This window comes from Xenia sp. Carnegie-2017, unplaced genomic scaffold (genome assembly GCF_021976095.1).
Source record: "Xenia sp. Carnegie-2017 unplaced genomic scaffold, XeniaSp_v1 HiC_scaffold_1, whole genome shotgun sequence".
NCBI lineage: Eukaryota > Metazoa > Cnidaria > Anthozoa > Malacalcyonacea > Xeniidae > Xenia > Xenia sp. Carnegie-2017.
In genome coordinates, this window is record NW_025813402.1 from 5021509 (window position 1) to 5042510 (window position 21002).

The following is a 21002-nucleotide window of genomic DNA, read 5'->3' on the forward strand; positions in this document are numbered from 1 at the left end:
TTTTTAATTTTACTGAAAACCAACTTTGTGGTCGATACATTTACTGCATCTTTCAGATCATTAAAACAGCACCATTTTAATTTTGTGAGTTCTTTTTAATAAAAGCAATTAATAAGCTGCTAACTTGGTTACGACATGAGTAAAAATTGTACTTTTGAAGTACATAAAAAATCATTGAGACTCCAGTTTTTCTTCATCCATGATAGAGTCAAAGATAACAAACAAAATACCTCATTGACATGTAGTGTAAAAATTGAATATGTTATTTAAAGCCATTATTTATCAGTGGCTTCCTCCTCAGCATTTTGCTCAACACGTTTTGAAAATTAAAAATAGCGTAGCTAGCAGTCAAGATTTATTTTTGTGATGTATGGAAAAATAGTTTTGCATAGAAAGACAGGGGTCATTTAGGCTCATATATACGTCAGATAAAATTAGTGATGCTCACTCAAATCTTTTGACAAAGAACATTTTACAATTTAGCTACTATTACGAGCTTCAAAATTCAGCGGATTATAGTTCAGACAGGCGTGTAATATACACAATAGTGCACCTTGGAGTGAAATATAACTTTTGCAATTATAAATAATAGAGTAGTTTTAAAAAGTTATACGTGATCCAGTATATCAGGATTAAACATAATTCAAACATTCACAGACAAATTTAATAGAAACACGCGCTTTCAGCTGTCTGACTACAGCTTTTAACGAGTTGAAATAACCGTTAAGGTTAGCATAAACCATAAACAACATTACCAAGTGAAGAGCAGTTTTAGTGACAAATATTGTATTTACAAATTAAGTTATTCATCAAAATACTTACTTTAAAAAGTACACATACTACAAAGCCCACAATTTAAATGAAACACGACGTGGCGTAGCTTACAGAATTTTAAAATAGCACACCAGCTTCTCCTGCACAGCGGAATAATAAACTCCACACAAACAAAAATTATGTAAATATCATAATTAATATCTGCATATGAAGACGTTTCTCTTAAAAATTTCGATTTTTTATCTTAAATATTACAAAAGTTACAAGGTTTCACGAGTTACTTTGACTACAAACAATGTTAACAAAGTAATTTCCCTTAAAACATGCCTTCTATTCCTGCCATCGGGAAACGAGAAAATATATAAGATATCTATCTTAAGCACTACAAAAATTATTGCATTTTTATTGGATAATTTGCGAGGTTATTTCTTATACACTTGCAGACTGCTCTTCCTACTCAGCAAGACAAAAAAATCCGTACAAATAAATTTAATAAAATACAATACTTTAAAATACACATTCTTATTTGTCTTGCATTGTAAAACGTTTCTATTCACTTTCAGCACTTCAGACAATGGCACTGATAACGAGCATATTTGCAATTAATAGTATAATAAACCTTTGTTTGAAATCAAAATATTAGCATCAAAAGCAAAATTTTTTCATAAATCTGTCACGTATTGTAATGAAGAGTGCCATAAGGCCAAAGCCTCCAATATTCTTCGGTGTTACTAAAAAGTATCGACTATTTTTCCATAGCTAAGCCACTGGTCTGCATTTGATGTGTAGTTATCGTTTTCACATTGACCAACAGCAGAGTGAAATATTTTAGTTATGGATGATGAAGTGCCTTAATTGAGTATATGCATCACAAAAGCAAAATGTTTCATATACAAGAGTCGCATGCATACCATCAGAACTTTAAAAATGGCAATAACGTGCACCGGTGTGCACCGCAACATGCATCCAATACATTTGGGCGTCATCTTTCATTTACTTTTTCAAATATAATACAATATAAGCAAAACTAAATTTTGGAAAAAATCTTTTGTGTTTTGTTGCTAAGATGGCCAGAGTAAAGTTGCCAATATTAATCTGCAATTTAAGGTATAACTGTCTCTTCAACACAGTCTTGTCACGTAACTGTTTCGTTAACTTTCTTGTTTAATCAGGTTAACTAGCATTTAAACAAGTAATTTCACCCATTCAAATAGATACAGTTAGTACATTGCGACAAAGACACTGTAATATTTCAAATATAGACAAACGACAAAAGCGTTTCGATCATCTGAAAGAAAACGATAACATTGCATTGATGACTTAAATCATTTACTTTGTACTGGTGAAAATTATTTGTACAATTAATCGTTTTAATCATTGTGTTTTTCAAAGAATTTCATTAATTTCAAATCTAAATTCAGTTTTAAATTTTTACAATGATATAGTGGACATGATAACCCACTACACAGCTTGATGTATGTGTCAGTCTATTTTCAGCAAATACAAAGATTAAGCTTAGAGATAAATAAACTATAGCTTTAGAGGTTATTTTACTCTTAAATTTTAAAACAAGCAAAGGATCTATTAGCTCTTGATTTAAAACTTGAGAAAATTATAACGTTTCGATAGAAACATTTTATTTCTCGCAGACAACTGTCTCCAATGATATATTTGATATCATTGTTTACCATAACCACAATCTTATGCCGACTTCCTCTCACAAAAAAACTTAAATTGTGACGTATGTTTACATGACATAAGTAAATAATATCGTGTTTACAGACTTTGGTCTTCTGCAGGAACCTATCACGATGTTCACTATGTACATATGCATGCATTTAAATACAAAAATATCTCTAAAATTATCAAATACAACCAACATCAGAGTTTTCTGAGAGTGAGTTTGGCTGATGAGGATACTTCAAGAATAAATGGACCCTCACAATGCGGTTGAAATGTCGTAGGAATAATGTGATATGATCCGGGGGGTACATCAGACATCTCGAGGACGTTGAACCCAGTCCTAAAAATGTATGTATGAGAAGATAATATGAAAATGTATACAAAGGGAAGTTAACTCTTTGAAGCGAGCTCCGTCTGCCTAAGTAAATTGCATTCCATACTTTCTCTCCACACGCAGAGCTTTACCAAGATTTGAATGTCATGACTACAGATTTTCATATAGTAATAATTACAGATTGTACATCAACTCCACATTACTTGTTAAATAATCTGACTCTAAGTCTTTTTAAAAATGTATCAAACATGGTTTTACACAAACTAAAACTTCAGTCAACTGTACGTACCTGTATGAATCAACAGTTTTTCTAAAACTGGGAGAGCCACCAGATGAACGTAGCGATATAACAGTAAAACCAACAGCATATTGCCTTGGAAAGAAAAAATTTCAAAGTTATACGTACTGCATATCAGCATTAAATTGGTAAAAACCCAGTTACAATCATAAATATACCATCAGTATGGACATGATGATGTTATTTATTAGGTTAAAAGTAAAAATTGCTATTTCCAATAAGCACTTTCCCATTATGCTCTGTATTAAAAATCGCCACGGTACGTGATAGATTTTGAAGTCAAGCTTCAATTCATAAATATCGTTTGTTCAAAAGGTACAAACTAACAGATTAAACGTTACAATTGTCGCCCAGTTAACTTTTTTCATACCTAGGGCCACGAATTTTTACGCAAACACTCAATGTTTTACTAGAAGCTGATTCCTCTAATTCACAGAAATATACGGGATTATTTCCAAACGTTGCAGGATAATTTGCACAACCACCAGCCGTAATGCCTTTCCATTCACCTGTCTCCTGCATGAAAAAAAATCATACCAACTATATAGTAAGCTTTATTGAAAGAAAAAGTTATTCATGTACAGTTCTCGGTCAGAAAGGCAAAGAAATAGTAAGCTTTATTGAAAGAAAAAGTTGTTCATGTACAGTTCTCGGTCAGAAAGGCAAAGAAATAGAAATATTGACGATCACGACATCGATATGACAGTTAAGGTTCATAACCAAGCTTTGTATAACATTGTTTACGGAGGAGCAAAGTTTATAAAAAAGCACATTCCTCTCAAAAGCATAATACTCCACAAAGTACAGTCTATACCACAAGAGCACAATCTGCACTGCACAACCTGCACTGGTGCATAGTCTACACTGGAGCACAGTCCTCTCGAAAGCCCTGATCTCCATGAAGTACAGTCTAAACTGGACTACAGTCTATACTGAAGCACAATCTTCACTGGACCACAGTCCTCTCGAAAGCCCAGACCTCCATGGAACACAGTCTAGTCGTTGCTGAGGCACAGTTCTCTCTATAGCACAATGTAAACTAGAGCACAGTCTACACTAGGGCAAAAGCACAATTTAACTAGAGCACAGTCTACACTAGGGCAAAAGCACAATTTAAACTAGAGCACAGTCTACACTTGGGCAAAAGCACAATTTAAACTGGAGCACAGTCTACACTAGGGCAAAAGCACAATTTAAACTAGAGCACAGTCTACACTTGGGCAAAAGCACAATTTAAACTGGAGCACAGTCTACACTAAGGCAAAAGCACAATTTAAACTGGAGCACAGTTTACATTAGGGCAAAAGCACAATTTAAAGTGGAGCACAGTCTACACTAGGGCAAAATCATCAGTCAACTACTCAACAGATGAGCGCAGTTTACGCTAAAACACAATCTATACTGAAATATAGATTGAAGTGCCTGAGTAGCACAGAGTGAAATGCAGTATAAAAGGACTGAGTCAAAAAACGGCGATTGGTGCAATGCATAAAACATTTCCTCAGACAAATTAACTTGCAATAGTTCAATTTTGAAGTTCGTACTTACCTGTTTATGACAGATATAAGGATTTGGGACAGGTGAAATTTTAAAATCAGCTGAAGAAAATACCTAAAAAAAATTAAGAGATAATCTATAGGGAGAATTTGTTATTCATGCATAAGTAGCTAAAACAAAAATTTTTTTTCATCGGCATCAGCATTTCAGAGAGAAATAAAGCAATTATTCCCAAAATCCAAATCATTAAACAGAAACCGTTGTCAATACCGCATGTTCTTCCTGTTTGTGGAAAAATATAAAAAAATAACAATTCATTCACTAAGATAAGCCACATTTATGACGTGCATTGAGTTCACGTGTAGAAAGTAGTATAAAAGAAAAAGTTAGGCATCAAATAACTGGCAATTCTAAAACATATGACTTTACTAGTATGTGGGAGTTATTCATCTATTTTAACCTTTAACGTATAGTGAATCGTGTTGTGTTTTTCATATTGTGAAATCACCAACGTGAACGTGTTAGTTGTCTTGTCCGCTTTCAATTTAACAAGATAATGAGGACTGTTGATCTTTATTCCTTCAATGTAGCAGTTTTCTTTTCAACAAATAGAAAAACACAACTGTTTAGTTTCGTTTGCAACGTACGAGACTTCATGTAGTAAGCACAAAATGAATAATTTACCCTGATGATAAATTCTTTGTCCAGATGATTTATAAACATGAACTGTAATGAATTCTTTGTTGTTTGCAAAGTCGTCCTATAAATTAGCAAGTCGAAATATTTTAAATGGTAACATGACAAGATCAAGTGTCTGCATTGACATAATAATAATCTGTGGACATATTTGCGTATATATTTATTATTTATTTACTAACCCTGTCAAGAATATGTCGACTTAGTAAAATCCATACAACTGGTGACTTCTCAGATGTCACATTTATTTGCAGTTTATATTGAGGATTTTCACCTAAATTAACAAATAAACATGTAAATCAACGCAACCTCTACGGTATATTTGCCAAATAATGCAACACAGGAAACTTCGCACCGACAACATGAATCACATTTGTTTGTCAGTCTGTCACATCTTACTTCATTTATTACGTACCTAAATTATAGGAATCCCTAACTGGTCCGTCTGCAGATTTCCACGTTCTATTATTGACAGAAATTGTTTAAGATAAAACAAGCAAATTGAATCGGAATCCAAACAAGATCAACATACACAACATAAACAAACAGAACATACACAACATAAACAAACAGAACATACACAACATAAACAAACAGAACATACACAACATAAACAAACAGATCATGCACAACATAAACAAACAGATTATGCACAACATAAACAAACAGATTATGCACAACATAAACAAACAAATTATGCACAACATAAACAAACAGATCATACACAACATACACAGCAACAGATCATGTAAAACATATACAACATACACAACACGTTCATCATGTACAAAATTTTCAACATGTACAACATATACATCACGAACAAGTTAGAATGTATTGAAACTTACGAGTGTAGAACATAGCGATTTAGAAAAGTTTTTGGATTCCAGTTTACGTAAAGTACGTCAAAATAGTTCAACAAATGTTTCCAATCAATCCAAAAAACACCTGTTATAAAGGATAAATTTGTAGGAAAACAAGTTATTATCAAAAACCAAAGCACAGTTAGCTTTATCACGACCCAACTCACCATTGTCAACCCGAATTGCACTGTTACGATCAAAATTTAATGCTTTTTGCAACTCCGGAGTCCAATTCTCTTTGTCATTCTCGGAATAAGCTCCCTGAAAAAAGTATACGTACCTTTTATCACAATTTAGTTAACATGATTTAACAATCAAAATGCGCGTAATGCAATACTAAAAGCATACATATCAGAATGAATTAACAACAATGGTTCAACAATGAATGATTCAACAATGGAAATAACAGTAAAGGCCCGTTCAGACAATCCGTTTTGTCGGATCCAATTGTTTCGGTTCCGACTTTTGGTTGCTTGTTCAGACGGTCCGATAATTGTATTGACATTTATATTCGTTTGTATATTTATAGCCGTGTGAACAGCCACTTGTGCTATGCAGTAAATTTATCGATATATTTTTTGTACTTTTGTTCTTGTTTCCAAGCCTTTTTCAAATCTATGTAATTTGACTAGTCGGCATCCTCTGATCTAGTCAGATGAAAATAGAGCAAGTTTTATTTTCATCCGATTTTTTAGATTGACGAATCCGACTGTCGGAAGCTCAGTATATGTGTTCACACGATCCGTTTTTTTAGGATCCGAAAAAGTTGGATCGTGTGAGCGGGACTTAATACATGCAATGCTCATAATTACGTATTAACATTACATGAATTCGGAAGACGAATGGGCAATAACGAGATTAAATGGACTACAGGGAGTACTTAGATACAAAAAAATATATAAATATAGCTATACTGCTTTAAAGATGAAAAGTTTAAAAAAAGAAAACATAACGGTTGAAATTACCTTCCATCTTAAATGCGTCCATGGATTCTTGAGCTGCAAAAGTTTCAGGTTCTAGTGCCAAAAAACGCCCACCAGAAAATTACTCAGTCGTCACATCAATTTCAAAAATCCTATTTGTTTTTACCTTTATTTTTCTAATATCCAAAACAGCGTAAGCATGTGTAGGAACAAGACCTGCTCGTTCAGCGACTAAATCACCCAAATTACCAGTGGCAACCGTTATCAAACATTCACCTTGTAGTGTATAAGATAATATAAATAAATATATGATCATAATTACTGAAAAAATATATATTTGAATAAATTCTTCAAAATAACATATTCATTATTGTATAATTATCTAAATTCCGTTCAAATATATTTTTTTCCAACTACGTAATCTATACTCACATTTTAGCGAAGCCAACCTGCATGTTTTAGTTACGTATGCGATGTAAATTTCAGGGCATTATCATTTTTCATTTCTTTAAAAATAACTTGTTTTTTGCAATGAGTGAAAATTTACATCGCGGGAGCGGGACGGGCTGGCAACGCGACTGATCAAATGTAACATTGCTTATGATTTAATTTATACAACATGTCTGAAAATTTATTTTTAAGGAATAACGAATCAGGTAACTGTTCATAGATTTGTATGTGAAGAGAATATAATGTAAGAAGCACTGTCATTCGTAAAAGGGAATGACGACTGCAAATTGTAAGACAATACTAATACGTGTTTTATCTTTCGAGATACAATCCCATGACTAGCAGAGATCAAGTGCAACACGCAAGTGTCCCGCAATTTCAATTACATACAGTCTAATATTGAACAAGCTATGTTCAGGAAAAAATGTATACATGTTTGTGGATGTAGATTGTCCAGGTTAGTAGAGTTCTGAGAAGAACTGTTGTTGTTGATGTTGACTGACTTTTACTCCTCCTTTAACTCTGAAGATGACTACCGCTAAGTTTGTCGAAACGTCAGTCAACAACAACAAAAACAGTCCTTCTCAGGACTCTACTAACCTGGACAATCTACATCCACAAACATGTAACGATACTCTCGGTTTCAAAGCATTTACTTTATTAGGAAAAACGTGTATTAAAAAGGAAAAACGTATAACGTACGTATAATGATCGATTGACATATATATAAAATTGATTGTCATATCATACATAATAAAGTACATGATATGTAGACAATTCTGGGCTTATATACTAACCTTGGTGTAGGCCGACGAAAAGACGATTAAAGAGGGTATCGAGTTCAGCATCAGGGTCATCCAACTTTATTGAAACACGCTCTGGTATCCATCCAGTTAATGCATAAAGGTCAATGTTCTAGAAAACAGATAACAAACATCATTAGCATTCTTACGTACGACGTGTAGTTTGATAATTATTGTCATATACTTTTTATTGACGATAAAGCTTGTTCTTTGAATACGTAAATGAATATGTAAAATAACATTGATATATAAATATATTAAACACACACGTACCGAGTTTGAACCAGGGAAATCATAACCCCCCATAACCTATAAGAAAAACCACTCTCACTATTTTGTTTTATCACTAAACGATATAAAAATGACATCATAACTTTTTTATCACTGGACTATGTAAAAATAACATCATAACTTTTTTATCACTGGACTATGTAAAAATAACATCATAACTTTTTTATCACTGGACTATGTAAAAATAACATCATAACTTTTTTATCACTAGACTATGTAAAAATAACATCATAACTTTTTATCACTGGACTATGTAAAATAACATTATAACTTTTTATCACTGGACTATGTAAAATAACATCATAACTTTTTATCACTAGACTATGTAAAATAACATCATAAATTTTTATCACTGGACTATGTAAAAATAACATCATAAATTTTTATCACTGGACTATGTAAAATAACATCATAAATTTTTATCACTGGACTATGTAAAAATAACATCATAACTTTTTATCACTAGACTATGTAAAAATAACATCATAAATTTTTTATCACTGGACTATGTAAAAATAACATCATAACTTTTTTATCACTAGACTATGTAAAAATAACATCATAACTTTTTTATCACTAGACTATGTAAAAATAACATCATAACTTTTTTATCACTGGACTATGTAAAAATAACATCATAACTTTTTTATCACTGGACTATGTAAAAATAACATCATAACTTTTTTATCACTAGACTACGTAAAAATAACATCATAACATATCACACCTTGAGATAGGCTTTTTCAATCAAGCTCACCCACATTTCATTCTTGTTCATAGAATATGAGCACAACAATTTACCATCATCACCCAGAGGTAGTTTATCATCAATAATTATCTTTAAAGTAGAAGTATCTACGTAAATGTTTTATTTCATCTGAAGATCGTCGTTGGACATGTGGTGCTATCAGAGGCGGACACTTAAGGACATATTATGGGGGAGGAGGGGGCCTCATCCTTAAGACATAACATTTCCAGGTCTACCATTGACATCAACCTCTCACCTCTGTATTTTTCGTACACATTGAGGTTTAAAAACGTTCGTTAGTTTTGGGTATAAAATACAGAAAAATTAAAACCATATACCTTTCGAGAAACACCATTCACCCAAAGTTTGATCATATATTTTCCAGATGGATTAATTACCGGATCTCCATTTCTGTTTTGTGGATATATGATCCTAAAATACAACACAATTAAAGATTCCAAGATTTGACAAAATTTCATTGAAGATTTCAACGACGGCCTCTTTAAAATAACGCTAATTTATAGCATCTTGTTAATACATACATGGAAATCTGAGTACCAGAAATTTTACTTTATGAAAACACACCAAAAATTTTAAGGAAAATATTTAAAAAACTAGTACGTTAGTTCTTGAAACTGAGAATTTTTACGCATTCGTCTTTCAAGTAACGTAAAAAACACTTTATAAATGTGCTTCTTTTGATTAAAAAGATGAATAGAGACAATTTCTTGTAGCCTTGTGCTCACTTTGTGATAATCCTTTTTCGGAATTTTCGTTCATAAGCCGCAGAAATCGCTAATGACGCAACGAAGGAACAATCTGTAACTACAGTCTGAAATGGCAAAAATGAAAAACAATGCATTTTTTAAACCTTACACACTGATCATAATTAAAAATGTTACATAACTATAGCCACAGAAGATCTCTACCTGACGGATACTTAAACTTGAGATGGCATAAATCATCTTTGGATTATCAGTCAGTTCACTTGGCCTATACAACGAAATAGTAAAAAGGAATTAAATAAAACCATATTTCAGTTATTGAGATGTCAGATTAATGGTAAAAAATAATCCTCACAAGCCGAAATGATTTAAATTATATATTTTATACAAACAAAATGAATATGTTGCCTGGCCAAAGAAGCATGGTCACACAGCACATACCTTACCCATTTTACAAATCGTGATTTTTGTTTCACAGAAAGTGGGAGATTTCCATCTGGATCACTAGACAGTAAGCAATAGAAGTTGATGCTGTACATAATGTTTACTGGATCACTAGACAGTAAGCAATAGAAGTTGATGCTGTACATAATGTTTAGTAATTGCTATTAATGCACTTTGTGATGAATTTCAAATAGATAATATTTGTAACTAACTGCAAAGAGAAATCTTTTGTAAAAATTGTGAATGAGCATGCAGTGCACTAACACAGCAGCAAGGATACATATTAAAAACCTGAACATATCCAGAACATAATCAAACTTTTCTCTAACATCAATATCCAACCATGGAAGATATTTCTTTCCATTAATATAAGAGGTTTTCCTTACAAAAATTAATGATACATCCGATAGTCAAGGAATGACATTCTTTTCTGTAATCAAAATGGGCAGACAAACTTACTTTAACACCTCAAGCTCCTTGTCTGTCAGTGATGGCTTTTTGCTGATTTTGTTTTGATTTCCACTTGATGTTGATGGCAGTGATGATTGTAGCTGAGTATCCTTTTTTGCTGGTGATTTACTCTTGATTGCCTCTGCCCTGTGTTAAATAAAAAAAATTCAATTTATATCAATATATGCTTAAAAATATCAGATTATGTGCTTCAATGTGTCTACAGTTGAGTTCAACATACAATGAAATTATGAAATTAAAATAAACAACAATTTTTTTTAAAATAAACATGTTTTGTTTATTTTAAATGCATAATTAACCTAGCGCTTCCGAAATATAATGAAAAGAAAATTTGTTCAACTGAGCTTTGCAATTTAAAAAGGTTTATCTTTAATGTCAACATAAAGCCCTTGAACTGGCCACCGGGAATAAATGATAACTTAATAGACTAAGGGGATACATAATCTCTACCTTTCAATAGCATTTCTTGCCAAAGATTGTAGTTTGGACTTTAAATCTCCTTCTTCTAGCCCTTTACACTACACATAGATTGTGAAGTCATAAGATTGATGAAAAAAAACATCTGAAGATTCATGATGAAAAGCTTTCTCAAAATTTCAATGAAGAATTACGACAGACTCCCGCAAAAAATGACAATATGAAACAACATGTTTGATTAAATTCACCCATATATAAAGGATGTCAATATGGATGTCATTCATGTATCTCAACAAGTTTGGTTTATAGTAAAAATATCATCATAATATACTTCAGAATAAAAACAACATACAGCCTTTAGGCATATATCTGCAGCATTTGTGTACAACGGTATTGCCTCATCTTTTCTACCCTTCTCATCTTCAGCAAGGCCTTGTTGAAGGAAGAAATGTGCTTTCTCCAAATCTTTCTACATGTGATGCAATTGACAATTAATGAAGAAAAATTTCGGCTTGTGTATAATATGCAACTAAGATCACAAAACTTGAAATTTTTATCACTTTTACATTTTCAAAAGTACAGCAAAGAATCAAATTTTTGCTACCTGTTGTGATGACTTTAGAGGTTTCTTTTCATTATCATTGCCTACAAAAAAAATGAAAAAGCATTTAAAATAAGTTTTTCCGTTTAAGTGTAGTTAAAATATTTGCATCCTTCCTTTATTGATCATCACAAAAATTATAATTCAGCAATAAATTGTGCGACAAAAACGCTTTTATTATTTCTTTACTGCATACGTATATAATATCTCGTTCCAATCTTACATTGTGAGAAAACTGGTCATAATAATTTATGCTGAGAAAAAAATAGTTTTGTCTTACAATTTATTCACACTTTACTATAAACTTTAGATTGTTCTAGTAATTGTGAAAATTGAAAGTCAGTTTACAAGATCACTATAGTCAATGACGGGCAAACCATATTAAAATACACAGTTCTTCAAATGGCAAATTGTTAATGACTTGATCATTTGATGATTTAATATATTTAATTCACCTTTGTATTTATGTAATTCTTCCGCACGAGCAATATACTTTTTAACTGTATTACGAACATTCAAACTCTCATCGGCGGAGCAAGCCTTTAAAAGAGCATCAGAAGCTTCTGAATAAAAAAATATTGCTTGCTCTATGTCACCAGCTTGATCATATTTCACTGCTTCAGTAGCAAACTTTTTGCCATCATCACATAACGACTGAACGTCCACCATTATCTACGTATTAAATTGTTTTGTATATTCAGTTTATTCACCCGATTCGATAATCTTTATGCCATTTAACGGTTTACGACATTTACGGTGATTTACATATCACAGGAATCGAAGTTAGAAGGTTAGAACACTCGTATTCGTCAATGTAGTTGTGGTTCAGGTTATGTGGTATAGATGGTCAAGCATAAGCACCAAAATCATTGGATGCTGTAGTAAAATTCATCAGAGACTTTGGGGAAAACGTTACGATAATGGTTTCTTACTTCCAGTGCAAAAATGACGTCTTTGTTCACGATTAATCGAATTAAAATACTTATTCTGCATTTGTTAAGGCGTAATATTTTTGAGAAAGCAAGCTACGCTGCCGGGCCACCCCTCCCAATAATAAAATCTCCAAAACGCTTATGGCAGAGTTTTCCTTCTGCCATCCGCTACTATTTATTTTCCTGTTTTTCTGATTACATTCAATACAACTAAAAAAATAAACACTTGCAATATGGTTATCTATGGAATATGAAACATAAGTTGTTTTTTTAAATCAATAATGGTAACACTCCAATTTATTAATTGTAATATTTGTTGAAGAAATAGATCTTAGCGTCTGTAACACAAAAACACTCATTTTCTAGTTCTACAACAGTACTGCTGGTACGTTTCACCAACAAAATACCAATAAATTTCATTGTTGTATAATGGACATTTGTAATAGCTTGTTTCCAAACTCTTAAAAATTCTCCTCGGCATGAAAATTACACATATAAACATGGCTACTACAAATCGTTTACGAGAAAAGAGAATTAGAATAATAGAGCAAGATTAGCGCATCAGGGAGGATGAACCATTTGTTGGATATGCAGTTGTATGCAGTAAACCAGGGGTCTCCAAACTTTACACCTAGAGGGCCACATGACTTTCATCCAGCTTGTTGAGGGCCGACGAATCGTATAACGCTGGTCAAAGAGCGAATATTTTAATAAAACGAAGTACATAACACAAGCTTCATTAGTTAAGAAAATATTTATTCAAAATTTAAAGGTTAAATTTCAACCAAGTGTAATATCATAACAAAATCACAATTAGTCTGTTCAGTTTTCTCAATGTGAGTGGTGAAATTGGCTTTCTTAAGTGTCTCTGCGGGCCGGATTGAGAGGCCCAACGGGCCGCATCTGGCCCGCAGGCCGTAGTTTGGAGACCCCTGCAGTAAACGATAAAAAACACACAAATACCAACATATATTCGAGTAAGAGTCGGTTGAGCGAGGACATCACAAAAACGTGCAACTCGACAAACAGCGCTTGATAAATCAACAATATTCCCGAAAAAGTTTCCCTCGAAAATTCATAAATTTGGTATTGAACTGATCCCAAGATCCCAGGCTTTCACAAACTGTTTTTACTTTTGGACTTTTGGACCAACCAAACGAGCAATTACAAAATACACCAAATGTCAAGCAAATGCAAATCAAATTCAGCACCGTGGTTGTGATATACAAATGATAAGTCCAGGTTACTCTACATATTAACTGAATAAATTTAAAACATTTGTACCTTTAAACACCTTTGCAGGTGGTTAATCTTCTTAAATATATTGCACAAACTGTTGAAGACGAAAGTAAACACCTGCAATATTTTCATTAACTTCTTATACATTTTACGTTATAATTAACCATAATAAATCGTTTTGTTTTCGTAACATTCAGACCACACTCGTCGGTTTCCTAGGAGTTTATGTTTGGCAGACGTTCTGTTTAGCAAACAGAACTTACGGCGACAGTTGGAAACGGTTTATCGACTTGAAACATTTCTTGAAAAAATTTTGCGTCATTTGAATATTTTTTCAGAAAATATGTATTAAAATCTTTGATGTTGATTGTAGTGAAAGCATGAATACTGTTTCCGAAACACCTTTTCAAGGAAGCAATCATTTATCTAAAACATTTCAGTCATCTCAAGTTCATACGCCATTTCACTCGAATCGAATTACCAACCACAAAAAATCGTAAGTATGAAAGAAAATTTCTCATTTTGAAATGCAGGCCCTGAAATATGATTTCTTCAAAGAATCCTATATTTATAAAGTCGATTTACAATTGAATCCTCGTAAGCACTGACAATAAAAACTGCATTTCATTTTCATTTTAGGTACAATGATTATATTCACAAAAAGCAAACGTGGTTTACTAGACCCCGTTGGGGAGATAATAGTCTTCTTAAGGATTCAGACTGCAAAGATTTGTCTTCAGAAATCAGTCATCAGTTTTCTCAAAACCATTTGAATAAAACTCATAAGCATTTTGGAGGAGGTGAACTATCTTACGGCAGGTACTGTACGTCATCATTACCTTTGAGCAGCTGGATATGATTATGTGACTAGAATTATATATAGCATGACATGGCATGATCTATTGCAATATGTCAATATGTAGTAAAGAATTGTTGCTCTGACAGGTATTTTCCTATTGATGTTAAATACAACGTTACTCCATCAAAAAAGAGTCAAGTCAGACAAACAGATGAATTGTGAGTTATCATTTTTTGTGTCGACTTAGCATGTATATAGCTGCAGCAATATCATTATATTTGTTTTAAACACTTAGTCTTTTACCCAACTCCAAATATTTCCCATGATAAGGTCTTTATGTATGTCAGTGATATCAAAAGATGCGTAAAATATGTATGTGACATTTTGAGAGTTTTTTTACCCCTCTTATAAATAAAATCCTGCCCGCGCCACTGTCTATAACGTACTTTCGTTGAAAGTTTGATCTATATGTTCTTACAAAGAAGGCATGACATCCTCTATGAAAATACATTACCGAATATTCAAGCTAAAAGTTATAAAGATCATCATAAGCAAATTGTAAGTTGCAACTTCTTTGCAGAATTCCAAGTAGTAACAAGGTTGATTTGAGGTAAAAGCTAATACGACTCTTAAAAGTGCAAACATCCAGTATTTCCGTCAGCTTTTTAGCCACTACTCATTGATCTCAATTTTTTGCAGTCTTCGTTCCATAAATCTTCCTTATCCGGCAGAGCATCCTCAAAATTCTCACTGCCCAAAGTTTGCATTATTCCCTTCACAAGACTCACCGGACAACACTAAAAATGGGCGACTGGCTTTAAAACAATCCACATCTTTACCATCTACTGCAGCATCTGCTACAAAAGATTTAGTTGTTGCAGAAAAGATAAAAGGCTTTCCACATCGACGTGAAATTGTCGATGTTTCAAGAAATTACAAAAGGAAGCCATTTCAGTGGCATGGACACAGTTTCGATCAGGTAAACTCAGTGTCTTCTAGTGTTTTGTTTTTATATGTATTCAAGTACAATGAGCATGTGTGTAATTTTCATGATGCAACAAATGTTTATTACAATGATAACCAAATGATTAAAGCGAGATTTAAAACATGTATTTACCTAGATTATTAAAAATCACCCAGAACAATGATTAAAAGCTGTAATTAACTAGATTCAACAAAAAGTGTTCACGCATTGATGTTCTATGGTTTGCTTTAAGCTACGCAAAGGTCTTGATCTTCCTAAACAGAAGTTTTATCCTACCCCACCTACATCGGTTAAACCTGACTTTTGGGATCGACATCCAAACCTTTCCGTGTCACAAAAGACTGCAGAAGCACAACAACATATAATTCACCAACTTACTGGGAGAACAGTATTCTCACAAGACTTTAACGGCCGACATAAAAGTTCACCTAATTCTGACAGTAAATGCGGTGAAGTAAAAGATAAAGAGGTACAAGAAATATGAAATCATATAATGTAGACTCCCATTCCATCGTCAAATTTTGCATAAGAATTTGCACGGTTTTGTAGATGTTGCGAATCTTTTCTTTTTCTTCTCTGGTTAAAATAAATACTATTAAACCAATACAATATAACAAAATACGATGATTGTCAAAAGAACTACGTACATGAAGGTGAATTATCGTTATATCTTTTGAAATTAATATAGGACAGCCACAATACACAGGCTGGCAATTAGAAGACAATGCTATTCGTTAGAATAGTCACCAAAATCATTCACAGTCATATGACAATCACAAATTTTATGATATATATTATAAAACCATAAGGTAAAGAGGTCGAAATCACGAGAATTAAGTCTATAATGAGACCACGAAACCATATAAGATGATGATCAGCCTTTTGTTTCAACATTTATCTTTATATGAAGGTTTATTTTCATTGCTAATTTAGTAGTTCCCAAACTTGAAAAATGCAAAGTGCTTTCTCGGAAATGTTTCGCCCATCAAGATCAATTTTTTTCATTTAATTCACATTTCTCAAAAGCGGATAAAATTAAATAAACATCATATGATCTTAACAGTTGGCTAACATTCTCCATTTTTTGCATACTTTAGACTAGATTGGTTGAGCCATATAAAACAAAAGAAAAGCACTGTAATCAACAATGCACAAACTACACAAACGATTATGACTTGGATATGGATGCATCAATTACTCAAACGCCAATTTCAATTATGCGTTGTGCAACATCATCGAAGGACTCCCGTCAAACGAAGCACAACAAGAGCGTGAAATTCAGTGAAAGAGTGACAGTTTGCGATGGTGACCTGACTAAATCGAATTATAACACAGGAAAGCTAAAAACTAATATCAAAAAGATCTCCGAAAACATTAGCGAAGGCTGGAATCTTAGCACACAACTGTCTATGGCTGGAGATGGACGAAAGGTTTTGTCTGAACAACGTGATAAACGACAAAATGCTGAAATTCTATTCCCTCGTTCATTTCCAACGCTCTCCAGACCAAGCACCACGGGTATTTCAGGAGTGTCTCTACGAAATGAATTGCGTTTTTTACAAGACAATTATTTCAAATCTGCAATTCATAAAAAATTCCACAATGAATATCCAGAAAATGCTCCAGACCTTCGTAGAACACCCGACACTCGCATTACTCTTAATGAGAAACGTCACGTGATTCGAGAAACTGGACAACATAGTTACTATTTCCATGGATGACTCATATAAACTATCAACAGAAGTCAATGGCTAAGTCAATTAGACGATGGTCACTTTTTAATAATAAAAAATACATCAAACTTTTGATAAAAAAGTGCTGTTACTATACTTCATTTAGGTAAAACTTTACTGTCTGATAGAGAAAATCAAGATCTGATATTTGAGTTCGTGTGCTTCTATTTGTGTTCGTGTGCTTCTATTTGTGTTCGTGTGCTTCTATTTGTGTTCGTGTACTTCTATTTGTGTTCGTGTGCTTCTAATTGTGTTCGTGTACTTCTATTTATGTTCGTGTACCTCTATTTGTGTTCGTGTACTTCTATTTGTGTTCGTGTATTGTACTTGTTGGCAACCGGCTTCACTGTAATATAAATTTGATTGGTACAATGTTCGAAGCTCGAACATAATATACTAACTATACTTCCATATAGTGTCACGTTTGAGAATCGAAAAGATATTAAACCATGCCAGTAAAGGTTTGTTCGTTTTTTTTTATTTTCTCGTGTGGCAGTGAATGAAAAATATTATTTCTTTGCATCGTTGTAAGGGTTGTTTCGTTTGAAATGTCAATAATCACGAGAATTCGAATCAAGAGATTACATCGCATATTGCAAACCCAGTTTTTTCGAAAGCCGCTTGGTGCCATCCTTGTATCCTCTTGCAAGTTGTATCGTGTAATGTTTCGTCTGCAATTTTTGTTGTAACAAATGTTAACAATATTTCACAATTGAAAATAAACCTTGCAAAATACAATTACAGTCAAAATTTATATGTTATGTAGCATATTTCTTATAATTTTTTGCTTTGAGTATTGCTCGTTGATTTCTAAAGCTCCTTCAAATTAGATGATTTCTGAAGTCCCAATGCAAAAATACTTCATGTATTTGTCATTATATTAATGCAAAATGTCATAAACTTAGCAACCCCAATGTTGCAGACACATTAGTGACTCTCTGCTTGGATGGCAAAGACCTAAAATATATGAAGAACTTTATTGCTTGATTAACTTAAACAATTACCTTGCTACCAGTATGGCATATTTTTATCACAGTACAAATTAATTATATGTGTCTTAAACTTATCATCTAGATTGGAATTATCTGTGGATCAGGTCTAAATGATCTAAACCTATTTGAAGATAAGGTAGAAAAAGAGTACAACACACCATATGGCAAGGTGATGTATTGTTATGGTGATATAGTAAGAAAACCACCCGTCTATGTATATTGGCAAGTTAGTCATATCGATACCCATGTATGAATCTATCAAATTAATGAGAACACTGTTTAAATGATAATATGATTTTGAAGAGAGTAGAACAGTTTAGATTAGCTGGTGATTTTTTTTATTGAATTATAAGACAATTTCTAGTGGTATATGATGTCTCTGGCTTTGTCTTGTATGCTTTCATAGGCATACAGGAGCTATCATTTGTGTGTGTGTGTGGGGGGGGGGATAAATATTTTCCCTATCTCACAATGAAGATTCTGCACTATTTTTGCCAAATTATGTTTAAAATTTGCCCAACTTTTCAATCTTCAATCTTTGTATGCTATGTATGCTTTACATAAAAACTGTGTCTCAATTGATCATATTAAAAACTGTGTTGAAAATATTGTGCTGTCTAATTATGCATATATTTTGTATTTTTCAGCCATCAGATGTGCTATCATTTGGTAAGATCAATGGTGTTGAATGTGTGCTGCTACCAAGGTAAAATTATTCCTGAAAAATATGCTAGTTTTGTTATTGATCAAAATATTTTTATATGTATTAATTTATAGCTTAGATATTATTTCTTGTTTAGGCATGATAAAAAACATAGCTTGATGCCAACAAATATCAACTACAGAGCAAACATTTATGCATTAAAGAAAGCAGGATGCACCCATGTTATAGCTACTAGTGCTTGTGGGTCTTTGCAGGAGAAGTGTCATCCTGGAGACTTGGTTATCATTGATCAGTTTATTGACAGAACAACAAAGCGTCCATCAACATTTTATGATGGTCAAAGTGGGCATTTGGAAGGTGTTTGTCATATTCCAATGGACAAACCATTCTGTGAACCTTTAAGACAGGTACCTGAAGATTGTAGTTGTGCATATCTTTCGTTCACAATTAGTTTTTACTTTTCATGGTTTGAATTTGAATAAATAGATCATTAGACATTAATCTTATACATAGCTTGTGTTCTTTTCTCAGATTTTGATAGAATCTTCAAAAACTTTGGGTATTCATTGTCACACAAAGGGTACGGTTGTCACTATTGAAGGTCCTCGGTTTTCGTCCAAAGCTGAAAGTAAACTGTTTCAAAGCTGGGGTTGTGATATAATAAACATGACAACTGTTCCTGAAGTATGCTTAGCAAAAGAAATAGGAGTTCTTTACTCTACTGTGTGTTTAGTCACTGATTACGACTGTTGGAAAGATGATGGTGTGGTGGTCAGTCAATTTACTTTGTTTATATTCATTTATTCAAGTTCAATGTTATGGACTTTATGTTTTGTTTGGATGTTTTGTTTAGGTTAGCGTAGATTCTGTGTTAGAAATATTCAAAGAAAATATTGATAAAGCTATTCGGTTGATTGTCGCCGCAATTCCAAAGATTGCAGAAAGAAATTGGAGCAAAGAAGAACTGCAGTTAAAGGTTAGGTCAATGCAACGTAATAAAAAACATTTCACAACAGTTCCCCCACTTAAGTTGCTTAAGTACGTAGATGACGATATAATATATATGCGTTGATGACAATGTTAGTTTGCTAAGAATAGTAGTTGCACAGGTAACAGACAGAATGGTCATTAATTGAATTTAATGATTCTTATGAAAAGTCATTAAACGGATGAGTTCATAGTACATACTCGGCCAGCAACACTTTAATTTTTACTTAATAAGTTATTGCGAAAGTCGTGTTTTTCTATTAATGGACATTGTTTGTTCAATGTTTTCACTTATCATAAGACCTAATGTATTTCTGGTTTTAGGACTGTATTAAAATGCACTTATGGAGATGAATTGAGTTACCTTGCAAGAAATGTACTGAATCTGAATCACGAACACCTAGGTTATACAAATTTTGTAATAGAATGAAATTAAAAAATATGAAACTCTTACTTGCAAAACATGTCTACTGTTATCTATTGCAATATCTAGAAAAATATTTATGGTAATTGCAACACTTTTTGCTCCCTGGATTCTTGAAACCCTGGGCTATTCTCTGAATCTCTGCTCTTCCTGCTCTCTATTTGACATTTCTCTGAAGTCATTGCACTCATTCTCATACCTCTTCAGTACGCGCATTTATTGAAAAGTA

At 32.9% G+C, this 21002-nt stretch overlaps 3 protein-coding genes across 7 annotated transcripts in view; 2 read left to right on the forward strand and 1 right to left on the reverse strand.

The window, feature by feature from the left end:
- Positions 1-12711, reverse strand: part of LOC124433819 (calpain-7-like) — a 13021-nt gene extending 310 nt beyond the window's left edge. The window contains exons 1-26 of one of the 4 annotated variants that reach the window (XM_046983629.1): positions 12474-12711; positions 12022-12062; positions 11770-11886; positions 11451-11518; positions 10989-11126; positions 10821-10910; positions 10527-10589; positions 10290-10353; positions 10107-10192; positions 9699-9792; positions 9340-9450; positions 8595-8630; positions 8316-8433; positions 7235-7344; positions 7111-7161; positions 6313-6406; positions 6131-6230; positions 5698-5744; positions 5465-5556; positions 5271-5346; positions 5047-5183; positions 4638-4700; positions 3460-3605; positions 3094-3164; positions 2970-2983; positions 2677-2797 (exon numbers count right to left, since the gene is read on the reverse strand). In XM_046983629.1, coding sequence (XP_046839585.1) covers positions 2768-2797; positions 2970-2983; positions 3094-3164; positions 3460-3605; positions 4638-4700; positions 5047-5183; positions 5271-5346; positions 5465-5556; positions 5698-5744; positions 6131-6230; positions 6313-6406; positions 7111-7161; positions 7235-7344; positions 8316-8433; positions 8595-8630; positions 9340-9450; positions 9699-9792; positions 10107-10192; positions 10290-10353; positions 10527-10589; positions 10821-10910; positions 10989-11126; positions 11451-11518; positions 11770-11886; positions 12022-12062; positions 12474-12687 — 2271 coding nt within the window. In that variant the 5' untranslated portion in view covers positions 12688-12711 and the 3' untranslated portion in view covers positions 2677-2767. Of the gene's footprint in view, positions 1-2086; positions 2798-2969; positions 2984-3080; positions 3165-3459; positions 3606-4637; positions 4701-5046; positions 5184-5270; positions 5347-5464; positions 5557-5697; positions 5745-6130; positions 6231-6312; positions 6407-7110; positions 7162-7234; positions 7345-8315; positions 8434-8594; positions 8631-9339; positions 9451-9698; positions 9793-10106; positions 10193-10289; positions 10354-10526; positions 10590-10820; positions 10911-10988; positions 11127-11450; positions 11519-11769; positions 11887-12021; positions 12063-12473 lie in introns of those variants that run through there. The other 3 variants (XM_046983616.1, XM_046983624.1, XM_046983637.1) reach the window with 3 other exon arrangements.
- A 1722-nt stretch (positions 12712-14433) lies between these two features.
- Positions 14434-17855, forward strand: LOC124437810 (uncharacterized protein C7orf31-like). Its single transcript, XM_046987738.1, has 7 exons — positions 14434-14685; positions 14829-15008; positions 15135-15206; positions 15569-15598; positions 15688-15967; positions 16206-16442; positions 17071-17855. Exons 1-7 carry the CDS (start codon positions 14570-14572, stop codon positions 17692-17694), a joined length of 1539 nt encoding a protein of 512 aa, XP_046843694.1. The 5' UTR covers positions 14434-14569; the 3' UTR covers positions 17695-17855.
- Positions 17856-17905: 50 nt separating this feature from the next.
- LOC124442462 (S-methyl-5'-thioadenosine phosphorylase-like) lies at positions 17906-20811 on the forward strand. Of its 2 annotated transcripts, none has more exons than XM_046992978.1 (7): positions 17906-18167; positions 18781-18867; positions 19346-19404; positions 19499-19769; positions 19894-20133; positions 20216-20338; positions 20674-20811. In XM_046992978.1, exons 1-7 carry the CDS (start codon positions 18156-18158, stop codon positions 20701-20703), a joined length of 822 nt encoding a protein of 273 aa, XP_046848934.1. In that variant the 5' UTR covers positions 17906-18155; the 3' UTR covers positions 20704-20811. The 2 variants fall into 2 exon arrangements, with proteins under 2 accessions (XP_046848934.1, XP_046848925.1); XM_046992969.1 differs by lacking the exon at positions 17906-18167 and adding an exon at positions 18239-18365.
- Positions 20812-21002: the final 191 nt, after the last annotated feature.

Coding starts and splice junctions, on each gene's coding strand:
- LOC124442462 (XM_046992969.1), top strand. CDS start 18,255: ATGTCAATAATCACGAGAATTCGAATCAAGAGATTACATCGCATATTG. Junction 18,366..18,780: donor CCTCTTGCAAGTTGTATCGT/GTAATGTTTCGT, acceptor CTTATCATCTAG/ATTGGAATTATCTGTGGATC. Junction 19,770..19,893: donor TCTGTGAACCTTTAAGACAG/GTACCTGAAGAT, acceptor TTCTTTTCTCAG/ATTTTGATAGAATCTTCAAA.
- LOC124437810 (XM_046987738.1), top strand. CDS start 14,570: ATGAATACTGTTTCCGAAACACCTTTTCAAGGAAGCAATCATTTATCT. Junction 14,686..14,828: donor ATTACCAACCACAAAAAATC/GTAAGTATGAAA, acceptor TTTTCATTTTAG/GTACAATGATTATATTCACA. Junction 15,009..15,134: donor GGTGAACTATCTTACGGCAG/GTACTGTACGTC, acceptor TTGCTCTGACAG/GTATTTTCCTATTGATGTTA.